General features: G+C 36.5%; 1 protein-coding gene across 2 annotated transcripts; it reads left to right on the top strand.

Moving 5' to 3' along the window:
- Positions 1-195: 195 nt before the first annotated feature.
- pggt1b (protein geranylgeranyltransferase type I, beta subunit) lies at positions 196-21,542 on the top strand. 2 transcript variants are annotated; one of them, XM_088911901.1, is made up of 9 exons: positions 196-329; positions 2,099-2,217; positions 4,722-4,789; positions 5,097-5,248; positions 6,898-7,030; positions 13,275-13,320; positions 15,301-15,485; positions 17,310-17,418; positions 19,748-21,542. In XM_088911901.1, the coding sequence occupies exons 1-9, from the start codon at positions 202-204 to the stop codon at positions 19,927-19,929; spliced, it is 1,122 nt and encodes a 373-aa protein (XP_088768027.1). In that variant the 5' UTR covers positions 196-201; the 3' UTR covers positions 19,930-21,542. The 2 variants fall into 2 exon arrangements, with proteins under 2 accessions (XP_088768027.1, XP_088768028.1); XM_088911902.1 differs by lacking the exon at positions 19,748-21,542 and adding an exon at positions 18,374-18,459.
- Positions 21,543-21,580: the final 38 nt, after the last annotated feature.

The raw sequence follows: 21,580 nt of genomic DNA, 5'->3' as shown, positions 1-21,580 counted from the left end.
TGCTATATTTTCTATGTACATCAGGGTTGAATGTAATTTTGTTAAACTATTCCGTATTCATCCCCACGTGTGATGCCTAAAGTCCCTTGGAATGAAACGCGCTATACAAGTACAGGTTAGCAGAGAGAGCTCTACCTACTACCATAGAGCTCTAGCTGATCGTTTCCAGGATGTGACGTTTCCGGAAGTTTTTAGGCAAACATGGCGGAAGATGAGAATCCATTTGCCGACTTTGAACAAATAGACTTTCTGAGAGACCGGCATGTTAAATATTTCCAGAGATGTTTACAAGTCTTACCGGAGAGATACTCTTCCCTGGAGACCAGCAGGTATATAAAGTGATGAAAAATATTCTTCCCCGTGTTCATCGACACTGCCGTTTCTTCCTGTAAATGTACGGTGTTTCCGCTGCATTTCCCTCCGAGATATATGATGGTTTTAGAACTTCCGAAATGCTCTGAAACGTTACGTGTTACATCTTGAAATTTAATTTTATGCGTGTTCCTCGGTAAATTTAATACGACCGCCGGTCTTTGGAAGAATGAGTGAAAATGAAATTCTTACTATATAGCTGCTGTGCTGATTGTTGCAAGTAATCCATAATCAAGTTTATTTATTAAATAAAATTATAATTAACGAAATAATAAGTATTCTAGTGCAATAACTTATGTTGAAATTCAGTAAATATTACTAGTAAAGACATTGAATTGATAGAGCTACAGCATCTGTAGTTTCCTTCGGGTGCCGATGTGTATACAGTATACACATCTTTTGCGTGTTAGCATGATAGAGTAGCTACGTTTTGTAGTACTTCTCTTCAGCACTTTTTAAATTGAGCCTTCAACTAATTATGGTGTATATTAGGTGCCAATCTAATATACAAGAGTATATTCGAGTATTGCGCGTAACTTAATATCATAATATGTACCATTTCAAATGGGAATAATGACCTGTCGGATGTACCATGTCTGATAGTCACTTTTAGAAATGCTGCCTTTTTCCATCTCAGATGGCAGTTTCGCTCTTTCTTCTGTATTATGCACTGTTGTGGAGTTTCCACAAGTCAGATCCTCTACCTCTGTTTTGGTTATTTTAAGTTCAAGGTTCTTACAAATATAAGTATGTGTGATTTCAACAGTGAAAAGACTGGCAGCTGTTAATCATTCTTCTGTCTTTATAATATGATAATTCAGTGATGATAAGGTGTGATTTCAGTGCTATCATGCATCCTGAATTACGTCTTCCAAATGAGGAGAAATGCATTGATATAAACCAGCCTTTTTAAAACCACAATCTATTGTAAATGGTAGTTTGTGTGTTCAGTTAAAATGTTTATCAGAATAACCTCCATTTCGAGGTTAAAAAAGTAAATTATTGATATTCTATAGACCATTATCAAATTCCAATGATGGAAAGCCACAAATGCTTGGAATCAAAAAGTGCACATTCTCTTTCCCTCTTCACATCACACACTGAAGCTCACCTGCACATGAAGACCTTGTTTCATGCCTTGTCAACTTTTGGAATTTTAAGACAATTCATGGTATGATGTTTGAACTAAACTAGACCTTACCTTTAGTACAAAGTGCCACCCTAATGTAGTAGCTGCACTGTAATTAAAATAGACAAGATTTCATTTTTTTTGCCCACATGCATTCTTTTGGCTAAACAGGATTTAAGAAATTAATGATTTCTACCTTTTAACTTTGAGATTTGAAAGACCTTGAAGATTGTAGCTTCCCTCTTCTGTCCTTACACCGCTTTTTTCTCTTTCACACATCTGGATTCATTTTTTCTTCTTTCTTCCTCTCTTTATATTAATGTTGGATTTATACAGTTTGTTTAGGTACCAAATCTGCCATACCATTATGACTGTTCACATTTGCTCATTCTGTTTGTGGTACCATGTAATATTCTTTTGTTTTCTATGAAAGTCCAATAAACAAATTGAACATAAATGGGTTCATGTATAAGAACACTGACATTGGCCTTTATAGGTTTAGACTGCATCTGATTTGATTGATTTTATGATTATAGTGAGATAATTTATAATATCATTGCCATTGTTGTAATGTTCTCAAATTGTCTTTTTCTTCAGGTTGACCATTGTGTTTTTTGCACTTTCTGGCTTGGATGTACTGGATGCCTTGGATATTATTGATAAACCCGATTTAATAGAATGGATCTATTCATTACAAGTCCTTCCTACTGAAGACAGTGAGTTTTACACGTCTGTGAATACCCTCTGTCAACTCTTAGTGCTGGAAACTAGACACAAACGTAGAGCCTGCTGTAATTTAATACACATATACTCAGTCACAACTTGAAGAGGACACCGGGCTTCCAGGTTTAGAAAGCCCTAATTATTGCAATGTATACAAGCTGTGTTATAATTTTCTTTATCTTATGAATTAATATTTATAATTAAGAAGTATTGATCTTTAGAACTCAACCTATGTAGGTCTATTCAAAGTCATTTCAAAAAGTAAAAAACATCTAAAAAATCTGTTCATTGGAGCCAGTAGTTATCTTTGAAGGGGGTTCTGTTGCTGGAAGTGGTTCACACATTGTAGTGTCATATAGTCTTGGAAACTTGGGTTCAGCTATAGCACTCTTTATGATGCTTATCAGATACCTTTAATTACCAGTGAAAATCAACGACTTGTTCATTATTTATGAGTTGCAGAATTTAAATTTAATGAAGTGGTCCCATGTTGGTATTTCTGTGGCAGGGAATGAATGAAGTAATGAGAAACATACTGGGTCGTGGGGTGAGTGGTGAAGTCAATTATCATGAAACATTCAGCAGTTTTAAATGAGTTCATTGCCCTTTGGTCTGTGTATCCTTATCAGTACATTATTTTATTACATGCTTTAAATTCACTGACATCATTAGCTCTTGCTGTGTTTGGAATTGAGAAATGGAAAGCAGAGAACTATTTGTGTATTTGCACTATAACACACCTAAAAAATACATTCTTAGTCTGAAGTAGTTAAAGTAGGTAGCTGCGTCAGCATGTGTAGGTTGCAAAGGAACAAGTAAAGGTTTATTTCATGCTGAAAAGAGAAGTAAATTAAATTCTTAGTCTGTTTACTGATGTCTGGTAAGGAGGGAAACAAGTTATGTTTTATAACATAGCACAAAAGACAAAAAAAACATTTGAAAAACAATGTAAATGTTTAACAAAAAACTGTTTTTTCATTTTATCATTTTTTCTTTAAGTAGGATAAACATTTATCTGATAGTGGCCAAAGTAAATAGAGTATACCTCATTTATAATTAAAAAACATGTTGTTCAATAAAATTGGAACATGCTACAGCAGATTGTATGTTAAAATCACTTTGGGGGATAGGGTAAATTTGTAAAACGTCCAGTTCAGGACGGGTTAGTTTTGTTAATGGTTAACACACCTTAACATCACCTTAACACACCTTAACATCTTGGAGTAACTTGGTCTAACTGTCACATTCTTAATCCAGGATCCTGTATTTTTGTTTTTAGTTTTTACTATGGCATGAAAAATGCATGGCACAGTGGGCAGTAGTTAGGTTATCTGTAAAATCAGATCTGATTTAATTCTATACAATATGCACTGTACATTCCTTGTGCAGTTATAATGTTAATGACTCTGCAGTGTAAGGGAAGCCCAGTCCATTTGTCTCAAACACTTAACATTATTACCATTATAGCAGTTGAAGGCAGTAGCGCAGAAAAGATCCTAGTACTTCACAGGAAGTGTGTCTGTGTTTAGACGTTACCTTTTTTCAAAGGTTTTTTACACTCAGGCTTAAAGAAATGGCTGTAATCAATAGACTTGGAACAGATTCATTTTTAAAAGAAAGATTATTAATATTCTGCCCAGCAGGTGGCAGCATTGGCATTTATTGGTCATTAAAATAGTAAAACGGTAGACCAAATATTAAAATAACAAATATCTGCAGAAGCTTAGCAGCTCTGTATATTAATAAAGATATAGAACTAAAATATTAGAATATATATTTAGGGCAAACATAAAAATAAAATCAGTGAAAATTATGGAAATGTATAGTACAGGGAGTGTATTACCATATCTTTTTCGTTGTGGTTAATTTTTTATTTTTACATTACAATATACAGCCTTATATGTAATTGCATTTGTTGCATTATTCATTCAAATAAATATAATTTTAAAAATTTAGGGTAATTTTATATTTTCTGGAATAATCCTCCTTTGTTTAGCCATGCATGGGGGAGCTGGAGAATATCCGGGCAAGTAGTGGGCACAAGGCAGGATACACCCTGAATGGGAGGCCAGTCCATCACAGGGAACACACAGACACGCTCTCCCACCAGGAATCATTTTCTCAGACGTCAGTTAAATTACCAGTATGTCTTTGGACTAAAGAGGAAACTGGAGCACCTGGAGGAAACATGCATGACAATAGGGAGAACATACAACTTGTTGGTCACAAACAGTGGCCTTGTACCACTGCACACAGATGGCACCCAGGGCCCCAGCGCTGTGAGACAGCAGTGCTAAGCACTGTGCCACCCCTCTTTTGTTTATTCTAGGTAAAAAATATTGATTTAAATCCTTTCATCAGCTTTAGCTATCGCGGTTGTTTATTTGACTTGCAACACACCATAGAGAGTATATGAATGATATGGACAATAGATGTTTTGGTGTGTAATTGTGTGCAGCTGCTTTGCCTCTTAACATTCTTCTGCGTGTTCCTTCAGAATCCAATCTGGATAGATGTGGATTCCGGGGGTCTTTGCATTTGGGGGTTCCATACAACCCATCAAAGGTGAGGAATACCTAGCCTCCTTGTTGGACACGAGCAGTGGCCTAGTACCACTGTATTTGTGCGCCCCAGAGGAGAGAATCATGGAAAATAAATGTTTCAATGGGCAAAAATGTGATTTCATATACTGATATTTTCAAAGTCATTTTTTATACAAGACTCAACAAGATGTTGTATGAAATGAACATATAACACTGAAGCTTTTATGGTGATGATTATGTGTTTTATAATAGAAATTGATTTCTTTAATGTGGGAGTGTTTGCAAAGTTGATGTAACATTTTAATTTTCAAATGCTATCTGTGTTTCAGGGCCCAGGTATATCTCATCCGTATGACAGTGGTCATGTTGCAATGACCTACACGGGTCTGGCCTGCTTGATTATCCTGGGAGATGATCTGAGCCGGGTGAATAAAGAGGCCTGTTTAGCGGGTCTGAAGGCGCTCCAGCTGGAGGATGGCAGGTAGGGGAGTTTTTGCCTAAGATGACATACAGCAGGCATGTCTAATCTTGGTCCTAGAGAGCTGGTGTGTCTGTGCTTTTCTATGCCATTTCAGCTTTTGTTCAGCAAAACCAGCTGATTTCCAGCTTGACTGGAATTTACCAGCTGAATTCGGGTCTTGTTGCTTTAAAGACACCACGAATATGGCTGCATACCCTTTCTGTTCTGAGTGGTTAAGCCACTCTCCTTTCTCAAACGTATCAACCTGTTTAAGGCCTTTCTGCTACTGACCTATGTTATCAAAGCATGTTAAAGTACAACAGAACTTCTGCCTACTGATTGAGCCTGACATAAGGGGATATGGAAGTATATTTGTGGAAGTAAAATTATTAGTGGTAATGATATTTTAATGTGTCCATCTCATATGTTCATCGATCTAAATTAAGACAAAAAAAAGAAATTTAATTGTAGGTGGATATTTTGTAATATACAGGCATAGTCTTTTGTAAAAAAACAGGCTTCACTTCAGCCAGTGGCATGAGAATGAGGAAAGGGTAAGTAAAAGAAAAAAAAGAATTTCACTATGAAATGGTATGTTTGAGTTATTTACATATTCTCAGTGCAGGTGGATGACTTTGTTTTGTGAAGGTATAGTTTGTGATAAAACAGGTTTGACTTTAAAAATAAAACTGCATCTATGTCTGACTGCAACAAATGAGGAAGTTATGCACCATTTTCATGTGTATATTGTTCTCCTCCAGCGCAGTGTTCTGGGGTTGCGTTCCTCCAGTGTTGGCGGCAGGCTAACTGCTTTGTGCAACACAGTTCATATAGTACAGCCGCAGTTCTCATCCAAGCACTTTCCCAAATATGTTTGTATGTGGGGAAGCTGTCACTGAGACAGTGTTAAAATGGGGGTCCCTAATGAGAAAGAGTTGAGAACCCCAGTATTACGGCATTAAAGGTTGCATGCAACTCCTAGCAGGTGCTTGCCTGTCTTTCAGGTGCAGGTGTGTGTTCTGTTTTATACTCCACCCACCTCCATAACTCAAACAATAGAGCTATTTGGACCAACATATGTTGCTTTCTAAGAGAGAGAGAGAGAGAAATCACTTTATTGGCCGTATACAATTTCTTGCATTAGAAATTTGTCTTTTCACATACCACAACTTGCTCTCCATGAGACACACAGACAGGGAGAGAAGTTTGGGGTCAGAGCACAGGGTCAGCCATTTTATACGGCGCCCCTGGAGCAGTTGGGGTTAAGGGCCTTGCTCAGGGGCCCAACGGAGTAGGATTCCTCTGCCGGCCGCAGGAGACAAACCGGCAACCTTCCAGAGTGCTTCTTTCAGGATCTTTTCATGTACAGCTGCAGCATCTTAGGTGGTTGTCTTTGAGGACTGCCCTGACGATCACCCAAACATTGTCGGGCAGTGTGCCTCTGAACTACTAAAAGTGCTGCCAGCATAGTGTAAAATTGGTCCTGTGAATGGAATATTTATTCACTGTTTTGACTCTATATGAAACATGATTGCATTATTGAAGTCATTTTCATTTTGTTGTTTGATTTTCAAATTCTAGATGCCACCTCCTGCTTACTGAGCGCAAAGGTTTTAAGATGTATATTTAAAATAGATGACATTTTTATGTTGGTTTTCTTTGTCCATTAGTTTCTATGCTGTTCCAGAAGGGAGTGAAAATGACATGAGGTTTGTGTACTGTGCTGCATGTATCTGCTACATGCTAAATGACTGGTCTGGTATGGACGTCAAGAAAGTCATCGATTACATCAGAAGAAGTATGGTAAGTTAGCCTGACTGTACTACAACTTTTGTGACCAATGTTAAGAATTCTTTATATTGGCATTATTTTTACTTTTTTAAAGGTGTCTATCTATAAAATAGACCACTTTAAAAAAATATATAATCAGTGTTTTGCATGTACATAATTACTACTTCAGGTTTGGATTTGGAAAAACAGAAGCTTGTTGATTAATATGTGTTCAGTATCTGTACAATCAATCTGTCTCTAGGTTTATTATATTAAATATTTCAATATATGAAACAGAAGATCTGTGCTGTAATGAGGTGCTGGAGGTGTAGCCTTAGCAGTTGTGAGGGGAAAAAAATACTTTTTTCCCACAAAACTTCTGTAACAGGCAGGCAGGTGGCAGCCCAATTGCATTCTTGGAGCTCGCACCTAAGGATTTCTTTGAGCCTTTCCAGTCAGGGCTTATATTAAGAAACAGTACTGAAACATCCCTTGTTAGGGTGATTAATTATTTGTTGTTGGTTTCTAAGTCTAGGACACTTAATATTCTCAGAATTATCTATGTGCAACAGTATGATGCTGTCTAGCTATCACTGGTCCTTCCCCCTGTTGGTCTGACTCCTGTGTGGCCAATTGATGCACTTACTCAGTGTGTTCCACAGCATTCTGTTATGGAACATTTACAATTTAATATTCACTCTTGATCAGACCATTTGCTAATGACACTCAAATTTATTAGCAGGACAAATCACTGCAGTTTCTAAGTTTCTGAATCTGACGAAAGCTTCTATGATATTAAGACATGCCTCCGCATTACAGTCATATGTGCTAATAAGCAAATGTGAAAACCGAAGTGATTTCTGAGAATTGTGTCCTGATGAAAACTAGCTCCTCAGAAACTAAGTGATTTTGGAGCTTCCACTCCGGATGCAAATAATCAGAATAATAAATGCATTACTCAGACAATAGAGAAACTTAATGTGGGTGATTTCCATGACTCCCTGTATTCATGTGGTTGTTGTGCTTCAACTAGTGGCGGACACAATACAAGTGCAGGAGGTTTTCCAGTCTCTTTATCTACATAGTGATTGCCCTGCAGAGGAAACGGTGCTAGAGGCGCCTATATCTTTGTTTGAGCTGAAGCACATAACATAGGGAAACTCTTTTGGCATTTAAGACATTGTCCATCTGTTTGCTTTCTGATTTTTCACGCATTCTTTCCCGTGTGAGTGTGGTTGGCCTCATTTCAGAGAATTTTTAAACATTGATTACAGTGCTGAGAAAGTTTTTACACTCCCAATAAAATTATTGGAATGACATTTTTTTTGCTATTATACCTTTGTTTTGATCTTTTCTTAAATAATCAAAAGTGACTATTTTTGCCAGTTCATAGTTTTTTGCAAACACAATGTGGTGTATGACAATGAAAAAAGAAATAATTTAGAATCAGTGTATGTGAGTTAATAACTTGGGATTCACTTTACTTTGCACAAATAAGGTGACAATATAATGGATAGAACTTTGAATATGGTCTTTACTATACAGGTGTGTAGAAACATCAAATGCTACATCATGTCATAATCAAAAGATTTCAGCAGACCTCAGAAAAGGAGTAATTGATGCTCATATGTCTAGAAAGGATGGCAAAACCATTTCTAAGCAGTAGAATATGCCACTGCATTGTTTGTCCTGGCAAGATCTCCCCAAGAAAAACCATCATAACATCTAAGGATCTGTATCAGACTGTTGCTGTGGCTAGTGTCAATGATCATGGCTGGTCATCAGGAAAAGACTGAACAAGAATAGTTTTCAGTTTGTCAAAGAACGTCTAGGTTGCCCACAAACTACTTGAATAATATTCTCTGGGAGTACAAGTAAAAAATTTAAACTTTTTGGCCACAATGATAAAAACCACACACACACAGAACAAACTCATCCTGACCTTCAGGATGGTGGTGGTGGTATCATGGTTTGGGGTTACTTTGCTGCCTCAGGATCTGGACAGTTTGCAATCAATGATGGAACCATAAATATGGCCATCCATTTGCCAAAGGTGGGTCAGTGATCTACAGCAGAATGGAAGAAGAGGAAGTTTAACATTTTGGATTGGTAATGTTTAAGTCTGGACGTAAACTCCATTATAATTTTATGGCAAGACTTGCAGCAAACTGCCAAAAATTCATAAAAGCCAATGACGGTATTTTTTTGTTAGATAATTTTATTAAATAATTCAAATATGTCTTGTGTCTCTGAGCTGTTTGTTTATTCAGGTTTTCATAAACATTTCCTCAGCACTGTAAATGCATTTTAAAATTTCACTCTGTTACTGATGACATCCCTACTGAATTATATCTGACTTTTTGGCACCTAAAAAGGTCCTATTTTGCTGCATATGATGTAGCCATTGAGAAATGATCTGTTGGATGAGTTACAGCTATGATAAAGAGTTTAAGATTTTAAACTCTGTGTGAGCTTACAACCTTTTCCACTGACTTGATGAAGTGTCAACCTTTATGCTAAGCTGCTATCATGTCAGCTGGGTATCTGGAAAACTAGTTCCACATGGTAACGGTTGTACTGGAGGATGTCCTAAACTATGGCTTCCGATAAGGTTTTTCACCTCCATATTATACCCTAGATACAATTACAGTCTTCCCTTGTGCCATTCTTTAATTAGGTGCAGAGACAGCATTACACTCTGCGGTGGAAAAAGCAGGTCATTAGTCAAACATACCTTGACTAGTTCAATACATACCTTGATATTGAACTAAGTTTCATGTCATCCCAGTAAACGATTGTTTTAGCAGTTGTTCCCACATCTCCGCCATCTCTGCTCCCCTTGTTACCCCCTGCCAAGCTATTGGAATAGAATAAATTATAGAATTATAAAATTATTTTGAAAGTGAAGGGACTCTGTATCAAATTCACTTGATGTGAATCACTAATTTTTTTTATTTTTAGCCCTGAGTTTCCTGTAATTTGGTGTACACTTAAAGAATGTCTTACCATATATATTCAAGATCTTAAATATACTGAACTGCGGTACTTGTGTACATATTGTAGATTTTCAATCTCAATTCATTAGGAATGGGTGTTGTATAGAACGGCTTATGAAACTACAGAAAACATGGTGTGGTCCAGAGCTTGCAGTCGCAATACAAATTTCTTTCTGTACTTCCGCCTCCCTTCTGCAGTGCCTGCCCGCTGTGTCCCTGGGGGGGCAAGGTTGCCTGTGCTCCCAGTGCATAATCTCTTTAAACAAAGGCATTCGCTTCTTCTTTTCATATGTTCTTATTACAGGGTTCATCTGAGCTGATAGCAGCAGTTATTTTCTGAAATAAATACTGCAGTGTCGTAGGTGAGACCATTTACTGAATAATTAATGTCAAATATATTCGCCCACCTACCCTTATGATTTTTATTTTGAAAGGGATCACTGCACATCATTGAATTTTCTTTTATCAATATAAGCGGAATCTTGAACTCTCACAGATCTTTAAAATGCATTTTTAGATTTAAATTTTCAAGCCTCTTTTCTGCAACCACCACTGGCAGACCATATTGTTCCACATACGTGTGTCTTCAGGGATTTTATAGTGTATGCATGATGCTGAGTAAGAATCAGTCCTCCTCAGTTTGCATCAGTACATTTTGAGTTTCACCAAAAGGCAAGTTTAAATGCTGTGGTAACTGCTCCGGTAGTGAATGTTTGGCACATGGGTGTGTAGTTTTATGAATAGTATGTGTTTTGACTTTTTTACAATGGGCAAACCGTCCAAACCCATGGAAGATACTTTGTTTTGATTTCTCCATTGTAGCGCCCATGTGGCTTTTAAAGGAGGTGACTTGTATAAATAGCACAGATGCTTTAAGCAGAGAACTGCCAAATTGTTCGCTTGATTCACGGTCTTTTTTTCTAAACCTCCTGGTTTGTAACATTGTATTTTTAGCAGCTTGTGACAGGCTTTTCTCTGGAAGCCTGGATGACTGACTGCTTCAGCCTTGGCCGGCCACTTGGCATTTCAAATGGTATCCAGCAGTGATTAATCCATTAATTGACACACTGGGGAAAAACGAGCAACCGACAGCTCGAGGTGCAAATGCTTGTACACAAATCAGAAACCAAAACAGGTTGTTAGAATAAAAGATCAGCAAAAGACCAGTGGATATGTAGCATTTTTCACTTAAGTAACATAGAAGTGCTGGATCTGCTATATTAAAGCATTCCCTTTCAATCTACATACAACATGGTTGGAACACAAAAGTTTTAAATCCTTAATGTATTGCAGAATTAGGTTTATGTAAATAATTTGGTCATTAGAGGTGTGTTGTCTTGTTTATTTGTCTCTGTGCTTTTTGGCTTCCAAGTCTTTTGGGAGTTTTTAAGTTTGTTCTTTGGTACCAGCCTCTTAATAAGGTAATATTGTTCTAGCTCTGGAATGTCTATTAATAGACTATAGAAATATATTACTGCAGACTGGTGGGACCCATATGGTGACAATTCCCTTACTAATTCATTTTTGATCTCATCTTGACCCCTTGCTTGATTGTTGGCAGATTTCTTTTTTCCAAACCTTAATTTTAAATACCCCTATATGGTCATTAAACCTATTGTTTTGTAATAAGCAAAGCATTTTATTATGCATGTGTACAAAAGTGATCAAAGTTAAAGATGATTATTTTGTGTTTTTAACAATGTTGCGTTAATTTGAATATTTTTCTTTGCTTAAACTAAGTTACTTAATGCTTTCCTATTATTTAAACACTTTAGACATTTTGAATGGACTGTGCTGGTACAACAGCACTCCCACATTTTTTCTTCATTAGTGCAATCACAAAAGCTCACGAATAAAACGGTATGCTAATCAAGTCTCTACCTAAAATAGAGTAGTCGCTCATAGTGCTGCTATTACGAGAGGTTATTAAAAGTGTTGCTTTGTAGAAATTGGCATTTTGACAAGATCTCCCATTGGGACTATACAGAAGTTGCAAGGTTAACAGCTGTTGTTGCTGAGCAGTTCTAGACAAATATTACTGCGTTGTTACAAAACAAATATTCTTTTTTTTTTGTATGACCTTTTGTGATCCTGCAATGGAATTTTTGTCTTTGGATTGATGCAGTTTAAAAATAAATCCCATAGCTATTTAACCCAGAAGCGCACACATTTTAACTCTAACTTTTCAACATGTGTTTTTAAGTCATGTTGAGTGGTAGCAGTCCAATATTGCCATAGTGAAATGATTTGCTTCTGTACATTGTGCATTGCTTTGCATCTAAATATAGGTTATTTTAGCAAAGGCTACAGTATTAAAATGTATGGGATTTTTTTTTCCTCCTACCTCAACCATTCTAACAGGTTAAGGAAAGTCTAAAACATTCTAGTCAAAATCCTATACCATTTTCTGATAGCAAATGGGTTACATATATTATGTCTAAAGCATGCGAGTAAATTCAAATTTTGCAATGACAGGGTGGGCATTGGTGCTGTAATATCGCATTTTTTCCCTTCCTTTTCCTTTTTGTTTGCATTCTTACAGCCCTGTGAGGTATGACAATTTTCCTACAAACACCCTCTCTTAACTTTGCACATAATTTACAAATTATTCTGTGGTATTGAGTAAAGGGATGTTTCCCAGAGGCAAACTGTGTATGTAAACTTATTTTTGCTTGTATATTGTTGAAATATAGTGGTTGTAAAATTGAAAACACGGATTAACTAGAGATACCGTAATACAGTAGAGGATGTAATTGTCAGCATAAAGCGTAGGACAGAGTATCGACTTGCGACCACAGTTCCTCTTTGCCGATGCAGTTCGTCCATGTTTGGCATATGCTGTCATTAGTTTTGAGACTGTTCCCCTCGACGCATTAATTTAGCAGTTTTTGTGACTGATGCACCTGCAATTCGGGCACCGAGTATTTGGCCTCTTTGGAACTCTGTTAGTTGCCTCATGTTGCTTTGAAAACTCGCATATCAAAGTGCTAATTGTCAGACCTCTTTTATAGCTGACACATACTGCTAATTGGCAACCAACCTAATATGACTCGCCTTTACAGCTGCAATTGTATTTGCAATTTAATTGCTTCAAAGTTAAACTCCTTTTTCTTGTGGTCTTTCTGCTAATTTATCCACCCCCTGTATGTCTCAGTAGGTTGAAATGTTGACAGACATACAGCAGGCAGTGTTGCAGAAATATATTTAAAAATAATACTAATGGAGGCCTCGTAGAGCTCACAACATTCTAATATTCCATGTTTTCTTTTATTGATATGTAGTCATACGACAATGGTGTGGCCCAGGGAGCAGGACAGGAGTCACATGGTAAGTATCAGAGTTGACTGTATTTCACTGTAGTTCAGGTGGGTAGCTGCGTCAGCATGCGTAGGCTGCAAAGGAACAAGTAATAGGTTTATTCCATGCTGAAAAAAAGAAGAAAGAGAACACAACGTTTCGGCCGTGGAGCCTTCTTCAGGTGTGAGAGAGACAGGGCAGTAGGCAAAGGTAAAGTAGCGGGAGAACAAAGGTTGGGAGGGAGGAGGAGTGAGAGGCGGGAGCAGGGGACAGAAAGAGAGGCCAATCAAGAGGTGTGAAGTCAGAATGGGTGCAGAGAGGTGTGAAATGAAACTTCCAATGAATGGAGAAAATTTAAAAGAACGGTAGTCTGTCGTTAAGGGAAGGGAGAAGGTGTGATCCTAGCTGCAGAATAATTTTAGTTTCGGTGGTCTTTCTGATGTATGAGTTCGGAAAACCGTCTTTGAGAACACAATTTTCAGCATGGAATAAACCTATTACTTGTTCCTGTATTTCACTGTTACTTGCATCGGTCAGACCAGAAAAATATGCATCATGTGGAAACTTACGATACTCTGTTACAAAGAGTACATTAAAGTAACGATTAATCTTCTTTGGAGTGTTAAAGTAAGTTTATGAAAAATGTAGTTCAGCAAGACAGGAAGTCCAGACTGACTAAGTATATTATGCTCTGAATGCCACAGTCCCATTTATTTATTTAGCTGGTTTTAACAGATGAATCAGTTATTCTTGCCAGTAATTTGTTGTTCTTTTCTTTGACTCTTTTGTTGATCAGTTTTCAGACAGATTGGATTATACCTGACAGATGCATGTGATGGATTAAAAGCATGTCTGTCTGGACATGTGCCATATGCTGGGCTTTGTTCCTTAATTAGTTTTATGATTACTTAGTTGGTAAAGAGATAAATGAGTGGACATTTTGAAAAAAAATATTAATTAAACTTTAATGACCATGTGGGAAGTAATTTTGTTAATACACATATGGCAAGATATTAATGCAATATGATTGTCTTGACCTTAAGCCTAGAAGCCCTTTTAGAATCTGAAAGAAATACAATATCATTTCCATTTTGCTTTGGAATACCTAATAAATACTCTCAGGTAGGGTCTCAGATAGGGTAATCAGCAATTTGTAAATGTAAAGGCTCTCACACCAAATATTTTCACCTTCCCAATTTGGGTTGCTAATTGTTCATCATCTGGGCTTATGACTACAGCCTCAACCCCAGCATGGGGTGAATTGGTACTTTTCAGGCTCTCCCCTGACATCCCCTGTCAAAACAGTGCTCATTCGACAGACTGCAAACTGCACATCTTACAAGAGGAGTGCATCAATTGGATTAAGTAGTATGCTCAACTTCACTCAAAAGTGCCCCAAAGTCTGTCTGTTCTCACTGGTGCTCAGGGAGTCATATTCAGCTAACATCATTACTGAGCAGTGAGCTGGCTGTTTCTTTGCATTAGGGTGTAGCCTGTACTCCTGTCATTTCTGATAGAGCCACCAGGAAACTCCCACATCCCCTGTTTTTTACAAAACCTATAAATCTTATTTGCTTATACTGAGTGTAGGTTGAACTTTATGATCCCGAGATTGCATTGTTGAACCATAAGCTATGTCGCAAGCCCTCTGTGACTGGAATTCCCCGAGCTTAGACACACAGTCGTTTTAGCATTGCTGCGGTAGGGCTGGGATCTCTTAACTTGCAGACGTGTGAATGTCAGTCAGGGATACACCTCTCCTCCTATCACCTGAACATCCCTGCAGAGTGCGTCAAAAGATGAGTGACCAGGCCAGAGGAACTGGTTTCCCTTTCTGATTCTACTCATGTTGCTATGAGCCTAGCTGTAAAGAACAAAATGGTGATTCCAAATTGGATGGGTAATTAAAAGATACAGCATCATGTTCAGCTTTAAGCCAACACCACTTCTGAAGATGTAATAATTGAAGGCTGCTGTTCAGACTAACATAAGTGTTACTGATTTGTTCAGGTGGATCTACATTCTGTGCCATTGCCACTCTTTGTCTCATGGGTAAACTGCAGGAGATCTTCAAAGAAAAGGAGCTAAACCGAATAAGGAGATGGTGTATTATGAGACAGCAAAATGGTTTTCATGGACGACCTAACAAACCTGTAGATACATGTTACTCCTTCTGGGTTGGAGCCACACTTGAGGTAAAACAATGATTAAATTAATCACTTATTGTTCACTCAGAGTAAAATCATTTAGGTCAATATTTTCATACATAGTTAACATCATATTCCTTTTATACATTGATAGTGAGACACTAATGTCCACAAACTGAAATGTCTTCACCAGTGTCTATATATTGGACATTGAAACATTTTGTCTTACCAATATTGTTATATTTGCTTTTATTTTATCTGTGTATGGGAGACAGAGCAATTTTGTCTCACCAATATTGATTTTTATTTGCTTTTCTAGCTATGTAAACGGGCTATTCAGGAAATCTTAAGAGCATAAAAATACTGACTTGTTTTTACCATGGATTGCCTCAAACGTATGAGAAACACAAATACACATCCATTCAAGAGCTAGCCTTGAGCCATTTGTTTTGTACCGCACTAGTTCTTAACCATCACAGTACCGAAAAATTTGGTAGAAAGTGAAGTAGAAAGAAAGTAAAGTAGAAAAAAATAGCCATAAACATGAAAATAAATACTCTGAAAATTGCACCCTGACAAAGACCATACTCCTGGTTTTATTTTACATCTAAGTGCTGTTTGAAAGTCTACTTTTCTGATGTCACAGTGGTTCCAAAATGTTTCTGCTACTTTCACACTTCTATAGTCATAAAGTCTGCAGTTTCTTGGACTTGAATTTGCTAACAAAGAACATTTTCTCAAAAAAACATTCTGGGCTGTTTTGTTACAACAGTTGAGCCATCATCATATGAGCCTTTATAAACCCTTTCTGTCCTTTTCAAAGTCAGAAATGATATTTTTATGGTTTTTTATTGTGGCGTTCCATTTGTTTTCATATTATTGAACCTTACATTCTAGCTTTGATGCTGTTGGTAATCATATTCTTTCTAGTGAGACATACTGACAGAAAATGTATTTGGAATTTCTTGTTTTTTTTAAAAGCAGGAAAACTGTTTTTTTTTCTGGATGAGGCTAGTTTTTTTCTTTTCTTTTCTTCATCATAATTGTTATAATGCCTTTTCTCCAGGAGTTTCTAAGTCTACACTGAATAAATCACAGCATGTTTAAAACTCAGCACTGAGAACTTTAGGTAAAGTCCCAGTGTGATGCTCATATTATTTATGTTCTGCAATCTCTGCAATGATTTCCAGTTGATTTTAAAATCATGTTGATATCTTTCAAGATCTTGAAAGTTTTGTCTTCAAAGATGTATTATATCTCCAGCTATCAATCTTAACTGCAGCAATCTTTGATTCATTAAGATCTCTTGTCTAAGAGGACTGTCTGTGTACCAAGATTAAAATACACTTAGGAACACATTAGGAAATGTAAGATTATTAAGGACAATGTATAGAAACTCAGATGCGGTATCAAAAAATGCCCTTGCATTTGTCCTGGAACTTTCCTAAAAGTGACAAACAATAAGTTGTTTGTCCCAGCGCTGCTTGCAGCTATATTTCTTATTGTAGCCTCAAAACACAAAAGTACACTGAAAAGCTAATGATAACTCACTCTCAGGTTGATTTAGAAAAACATGTAGACCTAAAATATTTCATATCACTTGAAGAGTGATATGGAATAAACAGATATGCCCTAAACGTTTAAAGGTAACTATGATAATAGCTGTACTGGTATCTCTTGCCTTTCTCTTGTAAACTATACTTGTCTTTTGTTTCACTTTGTGATGGTCTACAGAGTACCTCAATGAAATGCATAGAAATACGATCACAGGCTAAAACAAAGTAAGAGATAGATAATCCAGGCTATCATTCCTTCCTGTGGTGCTGTGTATAGTGATTGATATATTTGGTAAAACCCAGCCTTTTCTTTCAGCTTCTTGATGTTTTCCAGTACACTAACTTTGAAAAGAACCGCAGCTATATATTGTCAACTCAGGACCGTCTAGTGGGTGGATTTGCTAAATGGCCTGATAGTCACCCAGGTAAGATTGCATGGGGTGTCTAAAAGAGTGTTATGTAAAGAATTGTTTTATTTGTGTTTGTGTCTGTCAGCTGAAGACCTAAAGCTATTCAGCCTTTAAAGGTGCTGGATCTTTTATTCACAAGCCCATTGTTTAGCATTGATTAAGGACATCTGAGAGGACAAGGTTCATGTTATGTGATCTGATAGACTGAGTCCAAGACCTTGAAGTGTAAAAAAGAGAAATAGTTTGTGAGAAATAATTCATACCATATAGCACTAAAAGCCACTTTAGAACCCCAGTTATTTTGTCTGAATTTCTCCCATTTGTATTTTAAATTATTAAATCATAAACATTCTATTCAGTAATTAAGAACCTTAGATGGAACACTGTATTTTCAAGGCGTTGCTGTCGTGTCACTATATCTGGAGTACTTAATTTATTACAGGAACTAACACTAACTCACTAAGAGAGTTGATGTCAGAATTCCTTAGTGCTGTTTCTTGAGCATCAAAAGACACCTCACATTACCTATTCAGCTATACTTTTTGAAAAATAGATGATATTTGGATATTCATCAATACAAAGTCTTTTTGGATTTTGGATTTCTCATTTTTAGCATCGTTTTGATTAATTGATGTTTTAAGACTGACAGTGATGGAAATAAACACTATATTAATAAACACTAAATGAATTAGAAGTGTTGATTGGGCACAGGTGATGAGGAGATTTAAGTTGAAAGTTGCAAAGGAATAATGCAAAGAACCTTGTATGCCCAGTTTATCAAGAGAATTATTTCATGCCTTTGGTATGTTGGAGTCTAGAGTCAGTGCACTTTGTTCACAACCAGCAATTTCTAATCCTGCGAGACATTATAGTTAAATGTAGTCAGTCATTGCTAAACTATAAAACATTGATAGAATCTGGGTGACCTTGAGTTGGGGATCTCACTTCCTTTACCTCTTCCTCTGAACAGATGCTGATATGACATAACATTCTAGCAGGACAACATATCCACATACTGCTCATGTAACAATGGCTGTCTTGCAAGATAAGAACTTGACAGTTAAGTCATATATGTCCTACTCGCCAGACTTGATATCTTTTGATCATTTGTCAGATGAGTTGGGATGATCTGTTCACAGACTGGGTTCTCCAAGAGAAATTGGACAAAATCCCAAACGACAGCACCTGCCACCTGATTCACATTGCAGATATACCGTACATCTTGGATAGCTTTCAATGGTGGCTACACCATGGCGTTACCTGTGACTTTCCCAGTAGACAAACCTGCTGATAAAAATAATGAGTTTACCTATGTCATGTCTGTTCAAGAAAATGTGAGTTCACCAGCTCCATAAAATACTTTTGTCATTTTCAAGAGATAAATGTCATTTCTTTGCTGTTGCAAGTAATATGTTTCTTTGGTTGCTCAGCATATTTTCACTTGAATGACATATTGCACATCTCAAATCCCCTGTGAATTTCTAGTTTTGAATGTGATCGTCATACATAATTAATTTAATCATAATTCAAACATCAAACTGCTTATTGTGGAACTTACTGATTAACACTTAGTCAGCACTGGCAGATAACACAGCTATATGTTAATTGAAAGATGACACTAATTGAGAGCTGCATCAATCAAGATGCAGCCTGAGACATATTTTCTAAAAACTCTTCTTCAGAACCATTAAACCGATTTGTAAGTTGGCAAGTTTTTTAAGCCTTTCCTAGCTACAGGCATTTTGATGCTGTGATGTTGAAGTACTCTGAAGTCCTGCATTTTACAATAGCACTTTAGCTTTTGGTCTAAAGCAGCTTTTCAAAACCAAAATATCTTATGATGGTTATTTGATTGTATTAGAATCTAGCAGTGTTTGAGATTTTCAGCTCAAAAGTTTATAACACTTTATAAAAGCAACACTTGTTTCTTATTAGTGTGAAGGGAGCAACAAGAGACCGTAAAGAAAGAAATGCTAAGAAGAAAAGTCACAATGAATTCTCGTTTGGTTGCTCATGTTAAATTTGCTTTTTCAGCTGAAGCTTATTTATTTAAATTGAACATATACTTATAGTACTGGGCAAGAATTCATCTTTTACAGTTGTGTAGATGGCCAAAGTTGCTTTTGTAAATATAGACGGTTTTTTAATCTGACACTCTTCAATGTACAATTGGGATTCAGATTCCAGTGTAAACTATCCTTTTTAAATCACAATGTGTATCCTGTAGCTGACCTAGTTTTTCAGGTCTGCTGAGTTCTGTCAGCTGAAGTTTGACCAGTGCCTAAATGCTTGCTTGCTTGCTTGCTTGCTTGCTTGCTAGTGTGAACTTTTTTTTCTTTTTCAGATGCACTGCACGCTTACTTTGGGATCTGTGGTTTGTCATTGATTGGGGAATCTAACCTTCGCAAAGTCCACCCTGCACTGAATGTGAGCATAAGAGCTTTTGAACACCTGAAGCACCTGCATCAGACGTGGAAAGAAAAGAGCAACAGACCCCATACAGAGTCTGAGTCCATCTGTACATGAGACCTTTGCACTCAAATAGGAAGTATCGAGCAACTATTTTAAAAAGCCATGTGCAATTAAGGGTGCAGTAAAGCAGTGCTGGATTTGTATGTACCAAATCAATTATTGTCAACATTGTTAGCAATATCCCAAGACTTAGTGGGTAGCATGTTGAACACTTACTTGTGATTGAACTTAATGGAGTGATAAATAAATAATAGATTTTTAATTATTGAAAGCAGACTGAAGGAATGGGCTTTCCATAGCCTGCCAGATGAACAGCTAGTGTTAAGTTAGCAACAAGGAGGCTTGATTTCTTTTGTCTTTTCAGATGTCAGAGTCCATTAATGAAAGCTAATCAGTCTTTGGTACCTTGTGTCTCCTATATGTCCTGTTAAATGTTCAGAAAGTTTTATTTAAGTCAATTTTAAGACTTTTGACTTTCATAAACATTTTTTTCTTTATTTCAAATGCTCAGAAAAACTTTGCTTTACCAATTTAAGTTTCTACAATGAGGGGAAAGGGGAGAAATCCTAGACAAGACATAATCCTAAAATATTCACTTCTTAAGTTTCTGGAAGGAATTTGGGGAATACCAAAAAGCTTTTAATTTGACCGTTTTTTTTATTAAAAGCCCAGCTTTAAAAGACAATATGACAGCTTATGTTATACAAAGATTCATGTATTGTACTTCCTGCAGAAATGAAAGGCATGCTACCCACAGAAAATCACAAGGGTTAGTTTAGTTGCTCTTAGGTTTCTTTGCTACTAAGACACGTGAATGTTTGCTCTAAGTAGTGGTATACATAACAAGCACTGTTTGAACAACACGTATTCAATGTTGAGCCTTCAATGTAAAGTTCTTTATACTAATTTTTCTAAATGAGTTTTCAAAATATTCTGTTTATAGAATAAAACTCTACATGTATACAAATATTTTATTGTTCTTCATTAAAACTCTTCAGTATCCAGTGACCCTACAACAGGATTGGTTTAAAAGCATCTTAATTCACATCATTATTCAGATTAATATTTCATGTAAGCAGCTTTTCACTTTAGATTTTACATTACATTTTTCATTGCTTTTCATTTTTTGATATAAATGTGGAGGTCTCTGTAAACCAAACATTTTAAGTTCATTACTTTAAAAGCTTGAGGGTGGGTATCTCTTGAATTTGATATGATACCTTTAACTAACCTCTTTTAATCTTTTTCTATATTGTTTCAATTTATGAAATACTGAAGTGATCTCATATCATTTTCATCACATCTGCTATTCCTTTATACTCTTCCTCATATCACTTATTAATACGGAAGGGGCATAATTATTAAATCTATTTTCAGTCACATTTTTTGAACTAACTGGTTTGCAAGAATCTTAATTAACCAGGGTTGTGTTACTAGCTTTTACCACATGTAAAACACATTTCTGATGAAAGGGTCATACACCTTGGATAATTAACATGGTTAAAGCTATGTTACACTTTTGTGATTTAAATTTATTATTTTAATTTCTGTGCCTTTAAAAAGTATTTGGAAAAGGAGTGAGCCTAGTTTCATTTCAAAAGCTGGAGACAAGGGACAAGATTCTGTATATTATTCAGTGATAAAATGAATGAATTGCAATATGAAAATTGTTTGGGACTCTTCTTTACTTATCTCTTCACATATA

The sequence above is a fragment of the Atractosteus spatula genome, chromosome 3, assembly GCF_055471065.1.
Source record: "Atractosteus spatula isolate fAtrSpa1 chromosome 3, fAtrSpa1.hap1, whole genome shotgun sequence".
Taxonomy (NCBI): Eukaryota; Metazoa; Chordata; class Actinopteri; order Semionotiformes; family Lepisosteidae; genus Atractosteus; species Atractosteus spatula.
This window is presented reverse-complemented; position numbering and strand designations above follow the sequence as displayed.

What these genes read in the sequence shown, in the direction of transcription:
- pggt1b (XM_088911901.1), top strand. Translation starts at nt 202, where the DNA reads ATGGCGGAAGATGAGAATCCATTTGCCGACTTTGAACAAATAGACTTT. An exon ending in GGGTTGGAGCCACACTTGAG is followed by an intron (nt 15,486 to 17,309) that starts GTAAAACAATGA and finishes CTTTTCTTTCAG; the next exon opens with CTTCTTGATGTTTTCCAGTA. An exon ending in ATGGCCTGATAGTCACCCAG is followed by an intron (nt 17,419 to 19,747) that starts GTAAGATTGCAT and finishes TTTCTTTTTCAG; the next exon opens with ATGCACTGCACGCTTACTTT.